This window comes from Sciurus vulgaris (genome assembly GCF_902686455.1).
Source record: "Sciurus vulgaris genome assembly, chromosome: 14".
Taxonomy (NCBI): Eukaryota; Metazoa; Chordata; class Mammalia; order Rodentia; family Sciuridae; genus Sciurus; species Sciurus vulgaris.
This window is the reverse complement of record NC_136475.1, coordinates 78219089-78238208: the sequence shown is the minus strand read 5'-3', so window position 1 is coordinate 78238208 and position 19120 is coordinate 78219089. Positions and strand designations below refer to the sequence as shown.

At 42.6% G+C, this 19120-nt stretch overlaps 1 protein-coding gene across 9 annotated transcripts in view; it reads right to left on the bottom strand.

The window, feature by feature from the left end:
• The window catches only part of CIB4 (calcium and integrin binding family member 4), a 120412-nt gene that overhangs the window by 8707 nt on the left and 92585 nt on the right, over positions 1 to 19120 (bottom strand). For all 9 annotated transcript variants that reach the window (XM_079111093.1, XM_079111092.1, XM_079111095.1 and 6 more), the window contains one exon: positions 1930 to 2071. In XM_079111093.1, the coding sequence (XP_078967219.1) occupies positions 1930 to 2071 (142 nt within the window). The remainder of the gene's footprint in view (positions 1 to 1929; positions 2072 to 19120) is intronic.

Below are 19120 nucleotides of genomic sequence, written 5' to 3'. Positions count from 1 at the left end.
GGCCATTTCTCGTCTCCTATTCTTGGACCTCACCACTCCTGGTTCTTGAGCCTTTGGAATGAATTAAACCAGCAGCTTTCCTGGTTATCTAGTGTACAGATAGCAGATCGTGGGATTTATTGACCACCTTCATTATGTAAGTCACTTCCTGTATGGTTTAAATATGAGGTATCTCTGAAAAGCTCATATATGAGATAGTGAAGGAAAGTTTAGAGGTGAAAGATTGGGCTATGAGAACCTTAAACTAATCAGTGCATCAATCCACTAATATAGATTAACTAGAGGTTAACCACAGGCAGGTAGTGTATGACTAGGTCACTGGACGCATGTCTTTGGTGTTTATATTTTGTCCCTGATGAGCACAGCACTCTCTCTGCTTCCTGATTGCCAGGTCCTGAGCTGCTTTCATCCTCCATGCCATTGTTTCATGATGTCCTGCCTCATCTTGGGCCCAGAGCAAAGGAGTTGGCTGACCATGGACTGAACCTCTGAAACCAAGAGACCAAAACAAACTTTCCCTTCTCTGCATTGTTCTTGTTAAGTCTTTTGGTCACAGCAATGAAAAAGCTGACTAAAATTTCCTGTAATCAAAATCAATCTCTCTCTCTCTCTCCTTTACTATTGGAGTAGTTTCTCTGGAGAACCTGATTAAAATATACTTACAAGAGTCATTTAAAAATCTTTATCAGCTAATTTCAACATCTGGGTCAAGTCAGAGTCAGTCGTCATTCTTACAAATGCATTAATTTCAAATGAAAATTTTTGCATGTTGTAATCTTGGATTGCATTTTGGATATTATAGATGTTTTCTGTGGAGACTCTGTATTCTGTTATATTCCTTCAAAGAGTGCTTAATTTTTGGCTTTAGCAGGTAATTTGTTGGACTCAGACTCCTAATCAGGGGCCTTGTTAAAATATAGCATTCCTCAAATCTCAGTTCAGTTCCTTATCCTTAGCTAAGTTGCTTTGAGTCTGTTCCTATATATGCCATTCAGAGGTCAGAAGGAGATTTCTGCCTAGCTTATACAAAAGCTACCAGCTCTTTTTCTTTGGCTCTCTTCTCTCATGAACTCTCCTTTTACTTTTCAGAGGTTGTGGTTGCCCCAAACACTTGGGTTCTTCAAGTCAGAACAAGTTCAGGGTGTTTATCAGCCTATATGATTCGGTTCATGGATACAGAAGGACAGGAGGAGATGATGTCCCAGCTCAAATGGAAAGAGTGATGCTGAAATGTGCAAGTCTGTATGCGTAAACCATTAGGGACCCAAGAGTTACCATGATGCACTCAAAGCCTTGCACACGGCCCGTTTGAAGTCCTCAAGATTTCTTTATTTCTTTCTCTTTGATTTCTTTTGAAAGTACCAGGTATGCCACCTGTGCTAAGGGGACATTTACCTGGTAAAGAGCAGAATTTTAGCAGAGCCTTGAGACTATCCCAGACAGAATCAGACACCAAAAAAATGTCAAAGGACCTCAGAGATGATCTACTTCAAGTCCTTCATTTTAAATATGAGAAAAACCAAGCTCCAGGAAAGTGGAATGATTTGTTCAAAATTGCTAGGCCATTTGTGGTTGACTTAATTCTAGTGTTCATGTTAACTTCTCACCCAATGCTCCTTCTGCCAAGTAAGCTTAAGTCCTTTCTACTCACCTGTAGTCCTCTTCCTCTCTCTGCCTCTGGCTCACCCTCGATCCACCACCAAATATCAACACCAGTGACTCCATTGGCCTTGGATGGCATGGATGGGAGGGCACCCATCCATAGAGCTTGTAGTTCTCAATCATTTTTGTTATTCCTTGTGATACATACCCACAAAGACCCAAGTAAACCCCAGTCAACACCATCCCATCGATGAACTGATGTTGAATTCCAGATGTGGTAAGTACTCCCTGCCACCCTCTTACCACTCAGTCACCCATGGTACTCACCGTAGATGCGAAAAGCATACTCGATCTTCAGGCTGGGGCAGGCCTGCTCACTGAACACAGAGGCCATGCCAAGCACATCCTCAAAGGAGAACACATCATTGTGTGAGAACACTCTGCAGATGCGGTCTCTGAAAGGGTTGACCTGTGGGTGGGGAGAAGGAGGGTGAGGGAGGCCTATCAACAGGGCCATGCTTCCCTGAGCCTCTCTCATCTATAATGAGCACTCTGTCCTAGGTTTGAGATGAAAACAGAAACAACCTAAATATCAGAGTAAATGCTGACTTAGTGAGCCAGGACCCTGGGTATGATGGGGGTGCCTGGGATGAGGGATGAGGGCCCCTGCTAGATACCACTCTCCCCCTACTGCCTCTGCCTGCCTACACATTCCAAGTGCTGTTTTTTTTTTTTTTTTTTTTTTTTTTTTGGTTGTGTTGCTCTTTCTTATGGCTATTAATTTGTCTCCATTTTATGTAAAAATCTTAGAAAATGAAAAGTATAAAGACTAGGACAATCTCATCTGTAATGGACTCCCCCAGAGTGAGTCGCTCTCGCCGTATTATGTAGAAGCAAGGCAGGCATGGGATTCACTGCTGGTGTCACTGTTTACTACTGAGTGACTTTAGTTTAGACAGACTGTAGAAGCTCCCAGAGCATAAGATTTCTCATCTACAAGATAGGGTGGGATTATAATTGTATCTGCCTAATAGGATCGTCATGAGGATTAAGCAGGATAGGTTTCAAGTTGCACAGTGTCTAATAAATACCACTCAACAAATGAGAGTTGATAGTTGTTACCTAATTGCTATAGATACCATAATTGGCATAGCAATTTTTTTTAAATTTATTTTTATCATAAACAAATGGGATACATGTTGTTTCTGTTTGTACATGGAGTAACAGCATACCATTTGCATATTCATACATTTACATAGAGTAATGATGTTTGATTCATTCTGTTATTTTTTCCTTCCCCCCCACCCCTCCCACCTCTTTTCTCTCTATACAGTCCCTCCTTCCTCCATTCTTGCCCCCCTCCCACGCCCCATTACGTGTCATCATCCGCTTATCAGTGAGATCATTTGTCTTTTGGATTTTTGAGATTGGCTTATCTCACTTAACATGATATTCTCCAATTTCATCCATTTGCCTGCAAATGCCACAATTTTATTATTCTTTATAGCTGAGTAATATTCCATTGTATATATATACAACAGTTCTTTATCCATTCATCAATTGAAGGGCATCTAGGTTGGTTCCATAGTCTGGCTATTGTGAATTGAGCAGCTATGAACATTGATGTGGCTGTATCTCTGTAGTGTTCTGATTTAAGTCCTTTGGGTATAGGCCGAGGAGTGGGATAGCTGGGTCAAATGGTAGGTCCATTCCAAGTTTTCTAAGGAATCTCCACACTGCTTTCCAGAGTGGCTGGCATAGCAATTTTTATTAAAATAAACAAACTATTTCTCAAATTGTGTCCCCAAATGAGGAAGGGTGATTTTAGAAACCCTGGCTCCCCTAAACTGGGCTGCCCTTCTGTGACGGCACTCCTCATACCAAGCAAGTGGCACTCCTGTTACCTTCCCACCAGCTCAGATATGGCTTGCTGAGGCTGCTTGGTACTCTTTCTCTAGGGCCCAGGAATGGGGAGGTTGAGGGGGCTTTGGGATAAAGGTAGTGGGCAGATCTCATGAGGGTTTGCTATAGCTTGGATCTTAAATGTCCCCCAAAGTCCCACACGTTAAAATTTTGGTCCGCAGTTTAGCACTGTCAGGAGGTGGTGAAACCCTTCAGAGGTGGGTCCACTTGGAGGTCTTAGGTCACCGGGTGTGTGCCCTTGAAGAGGACAGTGGGAATCAGCCCCTTCTTGTTCTTGACTTGGCTTCCCAGCTGTCATGAGGCGAACAGCTTCCTTCTCCACACACTCCCACCAGGGTGTGCTGCCTCTCTGCAGGTCCAAAGTAGGGGGGCCAACCAACCATGGAATGAAACCTCCCAAATTATGAGGCCCAATAATTCTTTAGTCTTTTAGAGTCAATTATATCTGGCATTTTGCTACAGTAATGGAAATCTGACTAACACTGGATTCAAGGGGGAGCTGCGAGAACAAACTTGGAAACCTTCAAAGGTGGCAAATCCATCTTTGGTACCCTCCTCCCCTGACTCTCAGTGCCCCTAATTCATTCCCATTTCCAGGAACTCCTTCCCCAGTTGCTCAGGGGCCCAGCCCTTAACTGTTCTAAAGTCATATCCCCTGCTGGAAGACCTTATCAGATCCCAACTCTGCACTCCTCTTCCAAAATGACCCCAATAGCTACCTCAACCAAAATCCTCTTTTCTTATATGCACCTCAGCTAAGAAAGCTATTTGATCCTGTGCATTCACTCAGCAGATGCGGATGGCCAGTAGTTCCTTCATCTTCCAAATTCCTAGTTGGTTGAAACAACTCTGGTTGATATTTTGAGTTCCCTTTTCATTGACGAGGTATCTATCTCTTCAAGCTCCAGGCCTCATGCAGAAGGGTTCATCCCAGCTCCTCTGATCCAAACATGCACTAGCCTGTCACCTTCTTTATGGGCATCTGGGCTCAGCCAGTCCCCAGGGCTCTGTGCCCCTGTCTGAAGCTCCTTTGGGTTGCTCTAGCATCAGCCAATGCTCTGCTGTCTGGTTTAGATTGCTCCATTTTTGCTGTGTGAATTTTTTCCCTTTCATTCCTTTAGAACTGAGCTACATATTCAAATGTGTGATCTTATTTTATTCATATTTCTATTTATTTGAGTTGTGTGGGAGACATTCTGTGTCATCTCAGGTGGCTATGTAGTTCTCAAACCAGTAAGCATACCTGGGGTTCTTGTGAAAAACATGAATTCATGTAAGCCAGGTAGAAAGTTTCAGCTGGGCACGTGGATAAGTTCTAGAGATTTATTGTACAACATTGTGCCCGTGGTTTCCAATTCTGGATTGTGCACTTGAAAATGTGTTCAAGAGAGTAGATCTTGTGTTAAATGGTCTTACCATGATTTATTTTAAATTGTTAAAAAAAAAAAAAAAAAGAAAGAATTCACCACATTGTGGTGCGTGGAACACACACACACACACACACACACACACACACACCACATATACACTAAGCTTTCACCTCCAAAATCCTATGTTAGAATGTCTGAAGTGTAGCTCAGTTTTATAGATTGAATTGTGTCCCCCTCCAAATTTCATGTGTTGAAGTTCCTAACACAGAGTATTTGGAAATAGAGTTCTTGCAGGTGTAAGCCTTTGGGTTAAGGTGAGGTCACATGAGGAAAGGTGGGCTCTTAATCTAATATACTGCTGTCCTTATTAAAAGGAGAAATTTGGACACCAAGACACGCATTCGAGAGCTCATGTGAAGCATCGGGGTAGTGCTTCTACAGGCCAAGAACAGCGAACATTGCCAGCAAACTAGCAGAGGCTGGGGGAGCGCCTCCCTTCTGGTGCTCAGCAGGAGCCAGCCCTGTCCCCACCTTGATCTTAGACTTTCAGCCTCCAAATTATGTGACAATAAATTTCTGTTGTTTAAGCCACATAATGTGTGGCACTTTGTTATGGTCACCTTAGTAAGCAAAACATATAGAAATCTGCCTTGTAAATGAGATTCCAGGCAATGGGAATCCATTACATGTATTATATATACATAATTATATAAAAATTTAGAATATATATACAAATCTCACAAATATATGTTCCAGGTGTGGCCAGGGTCCAGGGGAATCCAGGCTGACTTGCTTGAACCTCCAGACAAGCTCCCTTCTACCTGGTTCCTCCATTCTTTCACCTCAACATCCCCAGAAATGCTTGGTTTGATGCCTCCAATTAAAGCTGATAAGCCTTATCTGCTGTGATATGTTCTCGGTCACATGGACCAAGCTAAGTAGCTTTACAGATTACATTACCAATTTTTAACTACATTAACTTTTCTCACAAATGGATACGTGGCTTAACAAGATTCCTACCAAGGACATCACACAGGAGAAAATGCATATAATGCAAATTCAGTCGAACAAGAAATTGTCAGCGTTGTTTACCTCTCCTACTCAAGATTCCAGCTCTTCTCCATGAGATAGAAACCGGGAGAATCCAGTCAGACATAACAAGAAGTCTCTGCATCAATTCTCCCTGCTCAGACAGGTGCAAAGCAGGTCAACAAGCTCACTGCCAAAGCACATTTCCATCCAGTAAATGAGATACAATCTTCCTTCCCTGGGGCCTCCTCCATTGCTTGACTTTGCTAGAAGCGATGGGAAGGAGATGGTTGCCAGGAGGCCAATTCATTTCTCCTTTGACTCATGTCACATGACTTACACACACACACACACACACACACACACACACACACACACACACACACACACATAGCCCTCGTTTTATACAGAGTGGAAGCTGGGCAATTGGGGTGGTCACTGATGGCAGTAATAAAATAACCTAACATAGTGAACCCATTGGAAGATGCAGAGAAAATATTGTTGAAGATGTAGAAAAATAAGCTTTAGAACAGATTTCACACTGCAGAAGCTTTGCTAAATGTTAGGTAAAATACAGATGATTCCAGTATGGTTTACTGGATTCTGTTTCAATAATGAAATACATGAAGAACCACATTACTGCAAGCCACTAAAGAAAAGGTCATATGCATGAAGAGAAAATTGCTTCTTTAATAAAAACACCATTTATGAGTAAAATTGAGTATAGTCATTGATGGAAAGATTGCTCCATGATGAAAAGAAATGGTGGTACTTGTGAAACTAATTCCCTAGAGGATTTCGCGCAGGCTATTGCGGCTAAGAAGATAAATCCAGGGTCCTGGGGATGCAGCTCAGAGGTAGAGTGTTTGATTAGCATGCGTGAGACCTGGGCTCAACCTCTAGCACTTGAATGCGCATGCGCATGCACACACACACAAGTACAGAAAATACAACAGGATGAATTGACATGGTTAGTTTTTCTAAAACAAGAACAAATTTAAAATATGTTTAAAACATATGCAATGATTTGTAATCAGGGGGAAAATGACTATGAAAATCTTCTGAACCACACAGAGATTTGCTGGTCAGCTCTTGGCAGAGTTCTTAAAAGACCCATCAAACTTAAGGATGAGATGTATGTTTTTCTTGCAAAAAAAGAGGCTGGAGGATTGCAGGTTCAAGGCCTGCCTCAGCAACTTATCGATACCCTGTTTCAAAATAAAAAAATAAATAAATAAAAAGGATTGGGGATGTAGCTCAGTGGTAAAATTGTTGGTAGGTTCAATCCTCAGTACCAAAAAACAAAAAATAAAAACAAAACAAAACAAAAAAACTCAAGTGTTTCAAATTTGCTAACCTTGTTATTATGATAAAGGACTCTAGACAGTTTGCTACCTATTATTTTGCTAAATAAATTTAGCTAATAATATTATATGTGTGTGTGTGTATGTAGATGTATTTGTTGTTTTGTTCCTGAAAATGAATTCAATTACATTGGACTCTTCAAGGTAAATTAGGTAACCCATTTGAGCATTAATTCTTTTCCCCCAAAAAATCATGTTTTGAAGAAATTATTTTGAAAATGGTATTTTTGTTGTTAAAAACATGTGGCATCACCTATAAAAAATGCTTACATCTGCATACCTGAAAATACTAGAAACAGATTTTTGTAGCCTGTCTGAAAATTTTCTAAATAAAGCGTGTCGGTGGATTTTGAGTCCATTTGTTAAAAATATAAAAACACAATGCTTTCCAATTAGCTGTAAGAGTCACTGACTGATATAAAATGATGCTAGACAATTTGTAGCTTAATTTCAATAGAAAGCATTTAGTTGGTGGATGGGGATAAAAATGAATGCCATGATTTAATACCCGCAGCCCATGACACATTTCTTCCCTATGGACCAGTTAGACAGCTGTTAAAAATAAACAAAACTAGCTGCACCCCATAAATATGTACATTATGTGTCAATTTTAAAAAAACAACTAAATTAGAACCAGACCTCTAAACAGCTCCATTTCAAAGCATTAAAGCAAGATTTTGAAGGATAATAAAACAATCTAACCACATCGTTCTCCTTATACTTGCTAATCCCATGCAAAAAATAAAATGGTGCAAGGAAGAAATTTTGTTACATATAATAAAATGGAGTTTATTTTTAAATATTTTATGTGATTTTTAGCTTTCCTTTTAATTTTTTGTTTTGCATATCTATACTATAATAATGTAGCTGTAAATATATATAGTCATAAAGGAATATGCATGTGTCGTGAAGGCATGTTTTCACATTTTTTTTAATTTGGGGGGTTGCACTACCAAAAATGTCTGAGATCTCTGATCCAGACTAACCTCCTCCTCTCACAGATGTGGAACTGTAGCTCTGGGGAAGGAAGGGACTTACCCAAGGTCACTTGTTCAGTGAGTAGATAAGCTAGCCCGGACCCAGGCCTCCTCTGCCCAGCCCACTCTATTTCCTCTTCGGAGCCTTACATCCAATAAACATCAAAAGAGAAAGGTGCAAGGGAGGCTGGCCATGTGACCAATAAAATGTGGGGAAACTTGGAAATAGTTCTCTCTAAAAGTTCATATGTGAATAAAAACATTTCATTGTGTTCCAAAGTGCAAAACTGGATCACAGACTGAAGCCAGAGAAGTGGCCTGTGAGAACTGGGTAGCTAGTCACAGGGACTGTCACTCTAGGAGGGAAGGACTGGAGGAGGCCACAGGAGCCCTCGCTGCAGGGGTGGGGGGAGCCAGGAGGAGAAGGGGAAGTGACACAAGCCATCAGGCTGGGGAAGGGGGAGGAAGGACAGCATGGTGCAAGACAGCAGGGCAGATGTCAGGCTGCTGAGGTTGGGCTGGGTCACCACAGCATTGTCTCGGAGCCAAGAGGTGGCTGCTATAGTTCGCTGGGAAGCCCCGCAGGCAAGCAGTAGGAGGGTGTCCCAGGCCTGGCTCTGTTCTGACAGGGCCCTCCCCTTCCTTCTCTCTCAGCTTCCCTGCCTTGTCATTTCCAGAGGGATATCCCCAGACACAGAGCCCCCTGTGACCAGGTATCTCTTAGAACACATGTAGCTCCAGGCAAAGAGAGAATTTCTAAGGACCCAGGTGATGCAACCTCAGTACCTCTTCTGGCTCTCTACCCTGAGCTAAATGACAGCTCAGTCTGTGTTCTGGGGTTCCAACAGCACACCCCTGCAGGGCAGACAGAGCAGCCATGAAGGGGCAGCAGAAGGAGCAAGACTCATTAGCCACCACAGGTCCAGTTTGCTGGATTCTAAATTTTTTGATGCTCTAAGTTAATAATCCAAAAGCTGAACCAATAAATTTTGGAAACTGTCCAGAGAGTTACAGTCTGCATTAAATTTCACACTCATTTAAAAGTCTTCAATCCTCCAGAGGAGGAAGGAAGTGACAATTGACAAAGTAATGCTTCCATTTCAAGAATAACATGTACCCTAGTTTCAAGGCATTTTGAACAAGGAAGATATAAACATGTCAGTGTAGAAATTTATACAGGTAACTCAGCAGTACAAGCTCCAATCACACATGATAAAACCAGAGAAGATGAAAATAAGCCCCAAATGCTGGGAGTTTTCTTTTTGGAAACAAAAACTTATAGTTTGTTGACAATAAAAAGATTGTGGTCCCTGCCAAAATATTAAACTTTTTAAAAAAGATCTTCTCAATGTTATCGAACAAGAGATTTGACTTGAAGATGAAAGTCAGAGAGAAAATATTTAGACTTAGCTTAAAAATATCTCCTCACCATTTCTCCAACCAGCTCTAGTTAAAAAGAAATTTTTACAATTGCTGGAAAAAATTCACACGAAAATATACCAGTGACTCAATAACGACATCACTGATGCACTTTGATTTTTAAGATCTCATTAAAAAAAAAGAGAGATCAAATAATATTATTTCTCTTAAAATCTCATTGCTATTAAAACTTTCTTAATTTCTAGTGTTTATTATTTTTGAATAGTTTTTTATTTTTGTTCATCATCCACCGCCAATCATTATTAGAGTAATATGGTTAATGTTTGTATTTTTAAACATTTTAAATAGATGTAAAGCAACTGTCAAAGAAAGAAGTGGATGGGGTAATTATTGAGAGGAGTATAGAGTGGTCAGTGTTCTTCAGGTGTCTCTCTTTTTTTTTTTTTTTGTACCAGGGATTGAACCCAGAGGTACTAAACCACTGAGCCACATCCCAGCCCTTTTTATTTTTTATTTAGAGAGAGTCTCATTAACTTGCTTAGGGCCTTGCTAAGTTGCTGAGGCTGGCTTTGAACTTGCCATCCTCCTGCCTCAGTCTCCTGAGCTGCTGGCATTACAGGCTTGCACTACCACACCAGGCAGTAGTCCTCAGTTTTGAGTAGAGGCCTCAGTTTACCTGGAGTAGACTGTCACTGAGTGAAGCATTGCTAAGTTTGAGGGGCAGATCTCTGTCCTTAAAGAAGTTGCACCAATATCTTTTGTGCTTTAGTGTCTTTAAATTTTTCCTTTGGATATACTGTTTGTATGATTGGAACAATCAATATTATTAAGATGTTGATTCTTTCGAAATAGATCCATAGAGCTATTGAAATTCTAGGTAAAGTCTTCCAGGCAGCTGTTGTTGGTGGAAATTGACAACTCAATTCTAAACCTTGTATGCAAATGCAAAGGGTTGAGAACAGCCATGGCAAGCCTGAAGAAGAGGAACCAGGCTGAAGCACCCATATTACTAGATATCAAGATCTGTGCTGGGTCTTTAGTGATTTAGACAGTGCGGTATTGGTGCAAAGACAGACAAACCAACCAATAGCCATAATAGAGATCCCAGAAACAGATCCACACACAGATGGCCATCTGACTTAAGGTCAAGATGGCACTGTCTTGAACTGAGGGGAAGGAGGTCTTACACTGAGGGGTGTTGGGGCTAATGGATATCCACATGGGGGAAACTGAATCTTGATCCCTACCTCACACCATATACAGAATCAATTCCAGATTAATCAGAGATCTACTGTGTGGGACTAATAATAAAGATTCAGAAGAAAACAGGAGAATATCTTCATGACTTCAATATGCAAAAACTCTAACCATAGGGAACAACTTCATAAATTTGAGTCAACTAAAATTGAAAAATTGTAGTGTTTGAAAGACATGATTGAGAGAAGGAAAAGTTGAGTCACAACAATCAATACACAGGGATAAATAAACTGAGGTACATCCAGACAATGGACTAAGACAAAGCAATAACAAGGAAAGGCCATCCAAGGATGGAACAAGACAGTTAGTTCTGCAATGTATTTTGTTGCACAAAGAAAGTCAGAACAAAAAGACTATGTATTATGAGTCTGTTCTGGACAATGAAAAACGACAGGGATAGAAAATAGATGAGTGGTTGCCGGGGGATGGGGGGTGGGAAGAGGAAGGAGATGAGTACAAGGAAAGTTTTAGGGTGAAGGAACTGTACTCTGGGGTGCCACGGTGGTGGTAGATTCATGCCTATGCATTTGGTAAACCCAGGAGAACTGTGCACCACACAGAATGAACTTTTATTGGATGCAAAAGAAAAAGAAAACAAGACAAGGATGCTAGTGGACTGAGGATGAAAGACAAGCCTGTGGCAAGTGAGAGTAACTGTATTGTAAACGTATGGCAAATGTCACTGAGAGGGCTGGGAAAAAGAGGAGCTGTCTGAATGACTTTGGCAAATGGTGTTTCACCTGGGTTCTGTAAAGACAAACAGAAAAAGAAATACACACTGTACTTCTAGGTGGGAAATTTGTTTCTCACAGGGTATGGTTTAGCAATTCTGAGATGATGTGTAGGTGGGGGTTGAACTAATAGATATATAAACAACAGATAAATCACAAATAAGCAAGAGGGAGGCTAGATACTGTATTGAGTTAGTCAAGTGACATCAATATGAACTCATGGGAATTTTATTTGTATAGTAAAATACAGATGGATAGATACAAAAGCTAAATACTGAAGTGTGGTGTGCCGGGGTTAGGATACCTTGCTGTATTTTCCAGCTCTGTTCATTAAATAACTTTACAGTAGAAAACCTGGAAACACCACCCTAACAGACTGACCCAGTGAACTTGGTCAATGCCACCAGTGATATGTCATGTTGATATCATGAATCCCCTGACAGGATGTGATGAGGGGTGCACTTGCCTCTGTGGTATTCTTTGCACAAATCTATATCCCCAGTCTAATCATAGGACAGACACAAATTAAGGAACATTCTACAATAATATTTGACCAGTGCCTGCCAAAAAATCATGAAAGACAAGAATGAGAAACTGCCACAAATTACAGGCAACTAAGGGCATATGGTGACTAAATGCAACATGGGATCCTGGAACAGATGAGGACATTGGTGGGAAAACTGGCAAAATCCAAGCAAAGCCTGTGATTGGGTTAAGAGTGTTGTACCAATTTTAATGTCTTAACTTTGCTAAATGTTATCATGGCTATGCAGGACATTTTCACCAGGGAGAGCTGAATGCAAGGTGTAGAGGACCCAGTTTACGAAAACTTAAAAGCAAGCACTGAAAGATCAAATGATTTCAGTAACAAAACTGCTTTCAAGAGCAAATTCACAACACTTAACTAAATGCAACATTTAACATGCAATGTTAGAAAATTTATGAAGTTTTGTTAGAATGCAATAAAAAATTTCCAGTCATGCCAAAAAAAGTAGGAAGGTAAAACCCATGATCAGTAGCAAAATCAACTAATGGAAACAGATCCCACAGTGATGCAAATGATAGAGCAGCTCAAATAACTACGATACCCTCGTTCAGGGAGGTAGAGGAAGATGGGCAGAGAGTTGAATTCCTATAGTTCCAGCCACATGGGAGGCTGAGGCAGGATGATTGCTGGAGCCCATGTTGAAGATTGAGACCAGCCTGGGCAAACTGTCTAAAAAAAAAGAGGAAGGAGAAGGAGAAGAAAAAGAGGGAGAGGAAGAGGAAGGGGAAGAAGAGGAGGAGGACAAAAGAGGAAGGAAAGAAGTAAGGAAGGGAGGAAGGATGGAAGGAAGGGAGAAAGAAAGAAGGTAGAGCAAGACATAAGACATGTTATAAAAACAATAACCTACACATTTGAGAAACTGCACAGATACTAAGCGAAAGAAACTTCAAGAAAATAACACCCAGGCACAGCATAATCAAGTGCTAAAAATCCTCAATAAGGACAAAGAAAAAGGTGGGGGTGGGTACACAGATAGACAGGAACAACCTCAACAACAAAATCACACTAGATTCCTTGTCAGAAACCAAGCAAGCCAGATGACAAGGGAACAGTATCTTTAACTCTCTGAAACAGAAAGTACTCATCCTGTTATTCTATACCCAACAAAAATATCTTTCAGACCTGAAGGCAAAAGACTTTCTCCCAGACAAAAGCTAAGAGAACTTAGCAGCAGCAGACCAGAGCTACAAAAAAAATTTGAAGTTCTTCAGGCAGAAGGAAAACATCAGAAGGAAAGTTGGATCTGCACAAAGGAACAAAGAACACCAGAAATGATAAATATGTGGGTAGATAAAAAAGACATTTTCCCTTATTTTAAATCCTTTTCAAAGAAAAAATCCATAAGTTTTTGTTTGTGTGGTACTGGGAATTGAACACAGGGACTCTGCACCTGAGCTTCATTTCCTGACCTTATATTTTATGTTAAGACAGGATTTCATTAAGTTGCCTAGGCTGCCTCAGCCTCCCAAGTAGCTGGAATTACAGGAGTATGCCCAGCTATAATCCATAATTATAGTCATAGATGTCAGTATTTCTCTTCAAATGATTGATATAACAAGTAGACCCTTTTCCCCAAATCATTAAACATATAAAAGACTTTAAAAGATTATCAACCAACTGGATCGAATAGACTTTTTATGGAAATCTCCATTTAATACAGCAGAATACACATTTTTTTCCCCCAGTGCACTTGGAACATTTACTAAAATAGACCAACTTCAGGATTACAAATCAAGTTTCAATGAATTTAAGAGGATCTAAATCATATAAAATGTCTTTGACAATAAAAAGTTAAATTAGAAACCAACAATGGAAAGATAGCTTGAAAACCCTCAAAGTGAAAGAAAACATGAGAAATTAGAAAATATTTTGAATTAAATGAAAATGAAAGCACAACATATCAAAATGTGTGCTGTTCAGTGAAAGCAGCATATATTGGTGAATAAGCAGTATTGTTTATATTAAAAAAGAAAAAATCATTTTTGTTTAAATGAAAGGTCTTTTTCCCACTGGGGGAACAAGTCTATCAACCCATAGAATCCATACCACCTATGCTTTGTTTTTTAAACAAGGACTTGAACCCCACGCTTGCGCATTCTAGGCAAGTGCTCCACCACTGAGCTATAGCTCCAACCCCCATCCTACTCTGTGCTCCTGGGCTAACGGCACCATGGGAAGTGACTGTCCCCAAGGAAATGGAAGAGCTCGTCACCAGGAGCAGTGGCTTGGAAGCCACACATGGATGGAGCTGCTGAGGTCCCCTGAGGACAGAGGGTGGGATGGGCTCTCATGGACAGCTCCTCTAGCTCCCGTCCCTGTGCCCAGGAGCAATTCCCTAGATCCAGTCAGAACCAGGAGCAGCCCTTCAGCACTAGATTAACTCCACCAGAAGGTGGCAGTGTTGGGTCACAGTCAGTCAGTTCACAAACTCAACACAAGTGAGCACCTACTGTATGCTAGGCATTGGGTTAAGCTGTGGCAGGACAGGCATTTGCTCCATGTGGCAAAGAGAAACCACAAGCCCAGAGAAGGAAAGTGACTTCTCAGATTCCAGGTTCCTGGTTACCAGCTACTGACTACCTGTCTCTTGCCCTGACTCCTTGCCCTGAGGAGCCTTGTCAGGACTCAAATTCCTATGTCAATGCTTTTTCTACAGAGCTACTCCTGACCCCCTCGCATATTTAATTTTTTCCCAAGAAAATTTCTCAGAGTCACATTCCTACACACAAAGCATGTGAGGTCTGAGACATTACCCTGAGTGCCATGTCCTTGCCAGCTGGTAGTTGCTCAGAGAACAAGTCAGCAGGGGCAAGGATGTCACTTCACTGTCGGGGCATGAAGTTGAAAAATTTTGACCTGAACTTCAAGTCCTTGTAGCAGATGCATAAGGATGAGCTACTGTAGTAGTAGTGCCAGCTACCAAGCTAGGTCCTAGGGCCTCCAAAATAATGAAGATCCCACCTCTTCCCTGAGCACTTACAGAAGTCTCTTCAGAAACAAACAGCATAGAAGCATTGTCATCCCCCTTATCCTCGAGTAGATGCCTGAAAATTCAAAGAGCACTGAACCCCTTATGTACAAGCACAGTGATACCTCAACACTGTGGTAACTGAAAAGGATACTAAGTGACTTACTGAGAGGTAGCATATACAGCATGGATACACTGCACAAAAGCATGATTCACACCCCAGGAAGGACTGCATGAGATTTCACTACAATTTTCACAGTGGCACACAATTTGAAACTATGAATTATTTATTTTTAGAATTTGTCATTCAATATTTTCAGATCACAATTGACCGTGGGTAACTGAAACCATAGAAAGGGGTATTGTAGATAAGGGGGGACTACCATATGAGCAAAGTATAATGACAATAGCTAAGACAAGGCAATGTCTGCTGAGAGGTAAGATGGCCAAAGGATCTGGAGAAACCAGAACATTGAGACTAGAACAGGAGCCAAGGCCAGTTCAGGGAGGAAGAGAGATGTGGTAGGATTCTGGGGAGAAGCTCTGGGCAGGGGAATCAGAAGCAAGGAAAGGCAGTGGACTCTCCTCCTGCTTCATGCTCCTCCAGTTGTCTCCTCCCTTTGCAGACACCCCATGATTTACAGGATGGATAAGATGGTAAGTAGGAGAGGACAACAGTGGGGCAGGTTGACATGGACTCTGAAGCCCCTCAAAGGCCCAGATTGTTCTGTATGATTCTCTCCAGGTAGGGAGCACCCTGAAATGCTCATTGTAAGAGAACTGGATGGGGGAGGGTGGAAGGTGGGAAATGCCCTCAGTGAATGCCTTCCTCTGAGGACCAGGCCTTGGAGGCCTCTTCCCCTGCAGCTGAGTATAGGAAAGGGACCCTCCCTGGGTTTCAGATGTGCAACCTTCCTGAAGTCTGAAACATCGAGAGGCCCTTGTGGGAACTGTCTCCTGGTGACAGATGGGCTGGCAGGGACAGGCTGAGGATGTGTCCTACCGGCAGCTGGAGTCAGATTGCTAATGGAACAAATAGGGAAGAAAGGCAGTAAAAAATGTTAAATATTATTAAACAGCCATGGTCCCACGTGGCTTGAGCCTGGCTCAGCTCCATCAGACCAGTCTCCCCCCAGATTCCAGGCCCATGGGTACCAGCTACTGCCCTAAAGAACCTTCCAGAAGAGCTACCTGCCCTAGCACCTCTCTTATGGGGTGCTCAGGGAGCTGCAGGCTTGATTTTCAGAGGCTACATTGTGGGAAGTTTGGGGTAAAAAGTGGACCAAGTCGAGGTTCTGGAGTTAGGCTGGCTCTTAAAAGTTAATAAAACTATTTTATGTGACATCTATAAGATTTTGCTATGTTGCAGCTTTTGACTAGTTTATATAATCTCAAATTTTTATTAGTGCAGTAAGAAAGAAAGAAAAAAGAAAACCAGAAAGTTAATTGTCCCCTCACTTGGCTTTGCTTGCTTCTCAACATTGATTACAGGCAAAACAAAACTCACCTGTATTATAGATAAGTGTCTGTTAATGGGTTTGCATGTGATCATTTTAACATCTTGGGACCAATTCTACAATATATTAGAACACATTAAACAGTACTCTAGATTCTGGGTAACAACAAAACCTAATGTGTGCTCTTGGGCAGCGCATGGAACCTCTCTATTTCCCATCTGAAAAGGGGCAGAATCACAGTTTAGCTCATGGGGTTTTATGGGGATCATATGAGATCATATCTGCAAAGCATCCAGTATTGTCAGACCCGCAGTAAATGCTTGCTACTATTACAAACCCCCTCCCCACTTTACCTGCTTCCCTTCACCACCAGCACCTTGGGCACTGGCTGCATTTCTGAGTCCATATCAGGCTTTCCCAAAATTCAGATTAACCAACCATAGGTGATGCGATTTGATTCAGGACCTTGGGTTGGGCCCAGGAGTCTGAAACTTAACAAGTCCAGGTGGTCTTTATGTGGCCACTCCTTAGTCTATACCAAAGGCCCCAGTTAACCTCACAGTACTGGGAAATGGCAGACAAAACGCTGGATGTCACAGGTGGCCCCTATCCCCAAGAGAACAAAGCCTCCTACCCAGCAAGGACAGAGAATGGAGCTGGAGACTGGGGGAGAGGTGGCATGGAGCACAGAGCAAACACCTGTCCTGAAAACACTGATTTCACCCAGACACTTGGCCTTCCTCTCCCCATGTAAGGGGCTATGGCCAGGCCCTGCAGGGGCATCTCCCCTACCCATGTGGGCCCACCTCTCCCTGCGGCTCACAGTCAATTCCACCTGTGACAAATGGTCTCTCCTACAAACATGTCCTTTAACTGTCTTCCTTCTTCCTTCCTTCCAATTTCTGCCAGATTTATTTAGAAAATAAATAAATTTGATTCTGTTTCTTGCCTTCTAGTGAAAACCACTTCTCCCGGGGAACCCAATAAAGTGCTGGTGTTATCTGAACAACTCTCTAGTTCAATGCTATAGATCTGCCATTTTATCTAATTATTAAGACAATGAGACAAATATTGCTATTGACATTCTGAAGCCACAGGCTTGGTGGGGTTGCGGGGGGGCGGGTCCTGGGAGTGGGAGGGCCCCTCTGCTCTGAGGAGGCTTTCCTGGAGGGAGGGGCCAGCTGCCAAGGGGGAGACAGCAGGCTGGAGGGAGGAAGCAGATGGAGGGAGAGAGGAAGGATGGATCTCTAAGATGGTGCACTTCCTGGGACCTACCCAACCTCTCCCCAGCCCTCAGTAGTACTGCCCATAGTTCATGGAGTGCTTGGCAGGCGGGAATATCTGTGGACTTCAGCAAAGAGATCAAAAGTTTTGTCTGGATAAATACAAAGTGAAGTGAAGCAGACCTGCCAGAGATGGAGGCAGAGGGACCTAAGAAGCAAGAGCTCCTGGTGCAGATCCCTCACAGTCCCTCAAAACAAAAGAGCAGAAGCATGGGGGAGAGCCATGAACCCCCACAGGCCTAAATGGAGGCCATGTGGCCATTGAGACTTAGGTTTTCTCTCAGGGCAGGAAGGCCCCAGGTGCATCTGGCCTCTGACTCTTGGCATGGGGTGACTTCTCTTGTTTTAATGCTGTTGCGTGGTGAGCGGGGTGGGTTCTCAGGGCTCAGGTGAGGAGCTTAACAACAGTTTCTATGGTTTTCTTTGGAAAATACAAACAAAGTTCTGGACAGCCAATATAAAAGCCCTTTTCAACACAAGCCCTACCTGTTTTACAAGCAGTGAAAACAGAAGACAGGAACCACAGAGAGGAAGCCAACGGCCAGCCCAGGCAATGGACATTGGAAAAGCTGCCCAGAAGGCTCCCCTGCTGCTCGCAGAAGCAGTTGGCCACCCCTCCTGGTGTCCCCCACTGTGTACAAGAGTCCCGATGGCTTTGAACCGTTTTGTGTGTTCAGCAACACTGTCCGTCTTTTCCCATTAATCCTTTCCTCCACCCAAGCCATAAATACCTGGAGCTCCATTGTAGACCCATGGAGTAGGGAGGAAATAAGAGGAAAAGCAGGATTTTGACCCTACGTGTAACAGATCTATACTTCAGTATGTACTACAGAGTACATACTGGAGGAACTTGTGTCACAAGGGAAAGGAGCGCATGGAGGTGTTCGGCTTCTGGACCAGCTGGTGGTCAGGCTGGGCGCCAAGGAATGTGCTTATGACCAGTGCTGGTGCCAGCTCATGGAGGACCAGGGTGGAAGTGGAAAATGTCCTGCAAATCGCTGCATTTGGGACAGTGACCAGTTGAGCTGATGATCTGTCACAGGACAGACATGAAGTTCTGCATCTCTTCCCAGGGTGGCCCTGCTGCACAGCAGGGCAGGTGAACAAGGCCTGGGCAGGCCACGTACTCAGCAGGAGAGGTCGAGGGAGCTCACCCTGCCTTAGCTGCAGTGCCAGCAGTGCTGGGGTCCTTGTCAGCACAGTGCTTCTGGGGACACTCTGGTTGGATATTC